The sequence below is a fragment of the Gymnoscopelus braueri genome (assembly GCF_963280865.1).
Source record: "Gymnoscopelus braueri genome assembly, chromosome: 15".
Classification (NCBI taxonomy): domain Eukaryota; kingdom Metazoa; phylum Chordata; class Actinopteri; order Myctophiformes; family Myctophidae; genus Gymnoscopelus; species Gymnoscopelus braueri.
This window is the reverse complement of record NC_137620.1, coordinates 12083854-12091646: the sequence shown is the minus strand read 5'-3', so window position 1 is coordinate 12091646 and position 7793 is coordinate 12083854. Positions and strand designations below refer to the sequence as shown.

At 38.1% G+C, this 7793-nt stretch overlaps 1 protein-coding gene across 1 annotated transcript; it reads left to right on the top strand.

The window, feature by feature from the left end:
- Positions 1 to 4180: 4180 nt before the first annotated feature.
- Positions 4181 to 7410, top strand: LOC308101859 (coiled-coil domain-containing protein 106-like). Its single transcript, XM_080451364.1, has 4 exons — positions 4181 to 4315; positions 6112 to 6264; positions 6627 to 6831; positions 6941 to 7410. The coding sequence occupies exons 2-4, from the start codon at positions 6190 to 6192 to the stop codon at positions 7255 to 7257; spliced, it is 597 nt and encodes a 198-aa protein (XP_080307490.1). The 5' UTR covers positions 4181 to 4315; positions 6112 to 6189; the 3' UTR covers positions 7258 to 7410.
- The last annotated feature ends 383 nt before the right edge of the window (positions 7411 to 7793 follow it).

Below are 7793 nucleotides of genomic sequence, written 5' to 3'. Positions count from 1 at the left end.
TTCTGTAATTGGTTGAGCAGTGAGTGATGTCATCTCACAGGTTAAAGTTTAGCAGAAGTTATCTTGGTATTGCTATTTGCAACAGGAATCAAATGCATTTCATGAAGTGAATGATGGACAATTTTCTTTGCATCGCTGTGCGGCTTCAGAATCAACATTTGTGATATAGATACAGTAGAATTATGGGTAGCACTTTACAATAACGACCTGTTATAAATCATTTATTAACATTTATAAGCAGTTTGTAAATGATTAATAAACATGAACAAACTGTTCATTGACATTTGTAAGTGTGTAACTAAACATTTACAAACTGTTTAAACATCATTTATATGTTATTATTAAGACATTAGCAAATAGTAAACTAATCATGAATAAACCATTTATATACGTTTGTAAATGATTAATAAATCATTTGTAACTAAAATTATACATTATTTATATGCTATTTGTAGATAAGTTACTAATCATTTACAAGCTATCTATATGCCTTTGTAAATGATTATAAAATGTATAATAACATTGTAGAATCTTTAAACATGAACATTTGTAAATGTTTACTAAATAATGTATAACCAACGCTAAAAATCTTTTATACACTATTAGTAATTAGTTAACTATTGATGAGTAAGCCATGTGTAAATTATTATTTAAACATTTATAACTAAATGTATATAACATTTATAAGCAATCTGTAGATAAAGAAGTAATCATAGACAAGCTGTTTGTAGAACATTTATAAATCATTTTATCATTATTTAATCTTGATTTTAGCTATCACAAAATAATGTTTAGGAATGTATTTATAAATGTCTGTTAATGTGACCGAAATGTTTGTTCATGTTTAACATATGCTTTGCAAAACATTCCTTAAATATCTATAAAGCATTAGTAGATGTTATTAAGAGCCCTAATGTAAAGTGATGACTATTCATAATTTACAACTGTCAGTTAAGGTGACCTCAAAGTTTGTTTATGGTTATCATATGCTTTACAAAACATTCCTTAAATATCTATTAACCATTAGTAGATGTTATTAAGAGCCCTAATGTAAAGTGATGACTATTCATTATTTACAAGCATTTGTTAATGTCGCCACCATGTTTGTTCATATTTAACAAACATTTGTAAATAATGAATTGTCTTCACTTTACATTAGGGCACTTGATGACATATACCAATTATTTATAGATGCATCAGTAATGTTTTATAAAGCATTTATTAATGTGGACTTTCTACTTACCTCTTGCGAACTTCCCAGCCTTCGGTGCTGACACAACACATTACTAGAATTATCATGTTTAGCAAATGATTTGTAAGACAGTGCTACGGATTAAGAAATATATAAACCATTTGCAGATGTTATGGTGTGCCCTGTCCCAACTCTGTGTCATGTAGCTCTGATATGGTCTTATAGGTCCAAGAGACTGGCTTACAGACCAAGTATTCTACATTATTTCACGTTTAACACAATGATTAGTGAACGATTTAAACAATCTTGTAGCACAATAAATGTGACAGGTGTAAAGGTATAGAGAACAGCATTTAACACTTTATTCCAATATAAATGTATAAGACATTCATCTAAACCGCTCACGTTGTCATTTAAGTTTATCAGTAAAACGATTTAAATGTAAAAATAAATAAAAGAGGGAACACACACACACACACACACACACACACACACACACACACACACACACACACACACACACACACACACACACACACACACACACACACACACACACAAAGACTAATCTTCAATCAATTACACACCCATTACACACCCATGAAACTCTGAGATCTTTTTTGGCCATCAATTTGATGAGTCTCCACCGGTCACCAAAATTATTGGCTTCGGAATGTGTCAAATACTAAACAGATATTATAATAAATGGGGGGGGTGAACTACTCCTTTAAAAAGACAGTCGAACAGAGCATTTTCGTATCAAATGTAAACACTTAGAGAACAGGCAATCAGTGCAATATAGGAGGGTCCTTTTCAGCACCAGGACAGGAAATCAGTGCAATAGAAGAAAAACAATGTACACACTTATCAACGTTCTTTGTAGAGAACAGGCAATTAGTGCAATATAATGTCCTTTTCAGCACCAGGACAAGAAATCAGTGCAGTAGTAAGAAAACAAAACATTTTTTTTTAACACACTCCTTTAAAACCATAAGGCAGAAATGTCCCTGCCTGACTCATCCTCTGGCCCGCATGTCATGCAGTAGACGACCTAAGGGGCCATGACGGTGTTTCCTTGCAAGCCAGTCTTCCCACTCAATGACTGAAAGGTGGTCTTCAAGGAGCTCCTCTGTGCGGTTTCCTCTAAGTCGCCAGATCTTTTCCTTATATGTTCTCCATGCTCTCTCTATATGTTGGGTGTGGGCCCCTGTTACTGGATTCACATAGGCAACACTGTGGTTTACAGTATAGCGCTGGTAGCCTAGTTGAGGAAGAGCATTGTAAGCTCGCCACTCATCACTGATGATGGTTGACCCTCTCCTGACGTACCGCTGAATTAATGGCACTAGCGTGGCTCTGCTTCGCCTCTCCACCAAGCGGAGCACAGGTTTCCCTTTGCTTTGTCCTCTGCGCCGCACTCCCAGCATTCCGAAAACCCACTTTTTTCTTTTCCAGGCCCCAGCCATTCTGCCCCTTCCATACTGAAGATTTGAAAACAACAAGACATTGAGTTAAATAAAAAGCATGACCATGACCTGAGCAGAAGTCACCAGGCAATTCACTTCCATAATCATTATTTAACATAGTCCATCTTCATTTTTCTAAAGTGAGTGATAACATGATTCTGATGGTCAACTTAATTTGGATAATACTAAAGTTATTACCTTTCTTTTATGCCTGAAGTGACTCTCGTCTATAGCTACAAAGTATCTCCTCCCCCCTATCCGCTGTCCTTTCCTTCTCTGCAGTTTTTTCATGGCTCTTTTGCAGACCTCTCTCATGGTCTTTGACATTTTTGACAGGGTTCTTGATGATCCCGCAATGTCATCACTGATGAGGTCGATCTGCCGCAACCTCAGTCCTTGGGAGAATCTTGAAAAGCATAATACATCATGATGACAATGATTCCAGTTTAGAGACAACACTGACAATTTAGGCTATATAAATTAATTTGCATTGATGTTCTCAATACCTTGCTACATAGATATAAACATAAAACACACAAGGTATGTGTTGTCTAACCTGTACACAAATCTCATCCAATTGCACAGTGAGATTTAGTTTTTGGAAAACAGGCTCTTGTGCCGAATTGACCTCCTCACTGTTCGATGGTTGCGTCGACATATCCTAAAAGAAATTTTGGAATGAAATGGAACATATACTGAATCATTCAAATGTTCTTTGTAAACATACAACAAAAAAAACATGCTGTTTAATCGTTTACTGAGCAACCTGACAGCTACTTTATTTACACACTCACTCACTCACTCACACACACACACACACACACACACACACACACTCACACACACACACGCACACGCACACGCACACGGACACGCACACACACACACACACACACACACACACACACACACACACACACACACACACACACACACACACACACACACACACACAGTCATCCTTATAACATTATTTATGTACATTATATTTGTTTGCCTTTTTTATTAAACATACAATCTAAATTAAAAATTAAAATACATACCATTCAAATCTGTCCAAACAAGCCTTCCGCAGCATCAGCTTCATATTGTGCCTGCATGAACTGCATTTAACCTTCCTTTTGAGTATTTTTTTTCTTTTGCAGCCATTTAATCAGTTTGTGTGTGTTTTTTGTTGTTTTCCTCCCTTCTGTCAATTCTCTTAATTTACTGGACAAACCAGGCATTTTGGCAGAAAGCTCACAAACGAAAAACCTCTGCAGCAAACCTCACTTTCAGTTCTCATCTATTGCTGTAAAAGTAAAGCTTTGCCACAGATTCATATTGCCCCGCCAGGATACGTAACCAAAAAAAGAAAAAAGTCACATCAGCGTGCTTCTGGATTGGAGGGGAGCTCCGTGGCAATCCCCTTCCTGCCATCAGAGGCAAGCAGGGAGGATGCTTCCTAGAGATGTCAATCAAGACAGACGACTGGCCAATCATGTCGTGCAAAGGGCGGGTCGAATACCATCCCTTCAGCAGCTGAGCTGAGACGGCTGGCTTTTATCAATAATCAATCAAAAGTTTGCAAGCATGAACGCCGCTACACGTCGAGCACGAACTAAGCGTCCAAAGCCGATAGATATTATTGAAGATGAGGAAGAAGGCAACAGTACAGGTAAGCTACTGTACAAAAGCCATATATGTTGCTTGGAACGTGTATTCTATTTGTTTACTTATTTTGTCCTGCAAAATACTATGATGAACTGATCACAAACATCAATGTAGCTAGTTAGCGTTAGCTTTGCTATCGTACAGGTTAGTGGAGCAGGGTTCAAAACCAACGGCACTACATAGTCCAGGGCTTGCAGGGGCCGAATTAGATTGTTTAAAACCACATAGATATTCTTTACAAAACTTAAAAAACAAGTTGCACCGAATGTGACAACTTGGGCGCGTTCGAAAATACAGCACTGAGCGCACTGGCCAATACAAACTAATAGGCGAGTGTGCTCCGGTGCGTAATTTCCGAACGCACCCCTTGTAAGAATCGGTGCCTATGTAAATTGCCTATGTAATGCCAGTTTTGATGTGACAGGCAAGCGTCCTGTTGGCTAAACAAGTTTGCACGTTGATCATGAATGTACCTCAGATGAACATAGTACACACTAGCTTGGATAAATACATTTTAAGAAAAACGCAGCTGCTTTTGTCAAATGTTAATTTATCATGGTTTGTAGTCAAATCTCTTTAGATCTGTTTTAGCTACCAGCTGAAGTGAAATGCACGTTATGCTATAAACGAGTTGTCTATACCACTGGTTCTCTAAATATGGTCCGGGGCCCCCCAGGGGCCCTTAAGGGATTTTAAGGGGTCCCCCGCTAGATGATAGTTTGGAACTAAATGGGACCCTTGTGGGTGTGTAACTCTGAGAGTATGCAAAAGGTACCAAATGGACCCGTTAGTGTCCATTATTTTTACACTCTAAATTAATTAACAATGATTTTAACCTCTTAAAAGGGGACATATCTTTTCAAATGTGGGTTTGCAGGCTAATATGTGTGAGTTGGGGTGGTGACATGAAAACGTTTGAGAACCACAGGCTTATTATACTGATTCAAAACCACCCCAGACCTATTTGGAATTACTTATTCTATCCTTCATAGATAATAATAGTGGGCAGGGGTCACTAGTTTCACTCAAATGAGCCCCATTCATTTTCACCATAGGCTTTTACAAAAATAGTTATAACAATTATTTTACAACTAGAACAAAGCCACCAAGGATTCCAGTGAATCATGACCATGAAACATTTGATTATATGAAAAGAAAAAAAAACGCTAATCAAAGGGTATTTATGAAATTAAGTATATCAAATAATTAAATATTAAAATATTTCTTTTCACAAAATCAAAGGTTTCATGGTCATGATTCACTGCAATCCTGGATGGTTTGGTTCTAGGTTTAAATTAATTGTTATAAATACTTTTGTACAAGCCTATGGCTCATTTTAGTGGAACCAGTAACCCCCCAACGCCCACTATTAAGCTCTATTGGAGTCTCTGTGCCACAGACCAGTATGGTGGCAAATATTGTTTACAGCACTGTTTCCCAGACAGTGGGTCATGACCCATTGGTGGGTCAGACGTATGTGATCATTTTCTTTTCCAACATTTATCTATCTATATCTTTCCATATTTAAAGGAAATACATTTAAAAAGCAGACAAATCTTAAAAATGTAAATAGTAAATATTTAAAGTAAATATGTGTTAAGAAGCAGTGAAAATAGCCGCTCTACAAGCTCTCAACATGGTGTGTACTGACTGAAGGGTTATGTCACATTAGGTCTAATTGAAACATTGAACAACTTGTGCTTATGCCATTACTCAGTGTTATAGCTGGCAAACACAACATTAGTAACAACTAACAAGCACTTTTGGTTAACTAATCACCATTTGTCATCTCTGTTTCAGGAAACCCTGTCTCACTGTCGCCCACTGCTGAGCTGTCAGCAAAGAGAATGCGAACACAGCTAGAGAAGGCCAAAAATAATGAAGCTTCTCAATCTCAAGCGATTGAGAAGCTTAATAAAGAGAAGGAGGACCTTCTGGCTGAAGTGGCCAAATGTAAGTACTCCACTTGTACTCAATTACATTAGACAGGACAACGATCCACTCGTCCTAGACTCTTTGCCCTGTTAGCCCCCAAACTGTGGAACAAACTCCCAGCTGCACATAGAACTACAGACTCAATTTTGCTAACTTCAAATAGGCTATTTGCAGTTCTGTACTACTGTAGCCTAGAGTTATTAGTTTTAAGAACCTTGGTAACCACTAAAATCACTCTCAGCCCCACTGGTCCTTTTTGTAGTTTGTGATGTAGGCCTTGCTACATGCTCAGTGATTGTGCTGTTTTATTCCCTAAGATGCCCCTCTCGATTGTGTCTAATTTATTGTTTGTCTTTGTATCTATTGTTTTGCTTTCTTAGATAAGAAAAAAAGTGCCAAGGCAAATGAAGAAGCGTATGAATCCAGACTCCCAGATTTCCACCTCTACATCTTCCTCTTCGTCATCCTCCCCCTCTTCAACCTCAGAGGAGGAGAGAAAGAAGAAAGGGAAGAAGACGGGGAAGAAACAGAAACGGCCAAAAAGGAAGAAGACAAAGTCCAGTAAGGACAATGGAAGACGCAGAGGTACGCAGAGGTAACTGGGCTGTGCAATCATTAACTTTTTGGGTGACCACAACGCACACAAATATCAAATTTCATAAAAGAAAATTTCTCTTTGTATTTTACATTTCAGCAATGAATCCTCAGCAGGTGGTTGAGAGGTACAAGAAGGTGCTGGGCCACTTCCAGAAGGGCAAAAATCTATCTGAGAGCTACAACGCCGTGGACGTCAACAGAAACACCATTACAACCAGCGCCTCCATTCCAGAGCTCGCCATATCCGCACCAGATAAATATGCTGACGTTCTGCAGGGCTATTCTAGGTCGCAGAAGCTCGATGCATTTGTGAAGGAATGTTCAAAGGTCCTCAGTGAGGACCCCGAATTGATGGTCAAGGTAGATAAGCTTAAGGCCGAAGGGAAACTACTCCCCATCTTAAAGAGAACATAATCTCCTTTTTTTTCCGATCACAGTTTTAGGGCACGGTCACACCACACTTTTATTCTACCTAGCACTCCATTTACCTTTTTTAATACATTGGCAGAATTCACCCTTATAGTTGGAATACATTGTGGTGTGACCATACCTGAAATAGTTTACCTCCAGTCCAGATATTTAAATTGTTTTAAAGGAGTTTGTTGGCTGCTTAATACAAATGGAAGTTCCTGGAACTGTCTTCACTCACAGGAGGTTATTGGGCATCAGAAATATTATAGTAGCTTATTGAATTACTCCTGTCTTGTGAAGTGAAGATGGTGTGCAGGAAATGAGTGAAGACAGTGTGCAAGATTTCCTTCTTTTATTTATTTCTACTGCACTGATTTCCTGTCCTGGTGCTGAAAAGAACCTTATATTGCACTGATTGCCTGTTCACTACAAAGGACATTGTTCAAAGTGTGTACATTATTTTATTTTCTCTTCTATTGCACTGATTTCCTGTTGTGGTGCTGAAAAGGACCTTATATTTGCACTGATTGCTTGTTCAC

Excerpts from the sequence above, each read along its gene's own strand:
- LOC308101859 (XM_080451364.1), top strand. The coding sequence starts at position 6,190 with ATGAAGCTTCTCAATCTCAAGCGATTGAGAAGCTTAATAAAGAGAAGG. Across the intron at positions 6,265-6,626 it reads TCTGGCTGAAGTGGCCAAAT|ATAAGAAAAAAAGTGCCAAG; the intron begins GTAAGTACTCCA and ends TTGCTTTCTTAG. Across the intron at positions 6,832-6,940 it reads GGACAATGGAAGACGCAGAG|CAATGAATCCTCAGCAGGTG; the intron begins GTACGCAGAGGT and ends TTTACATTTCAG.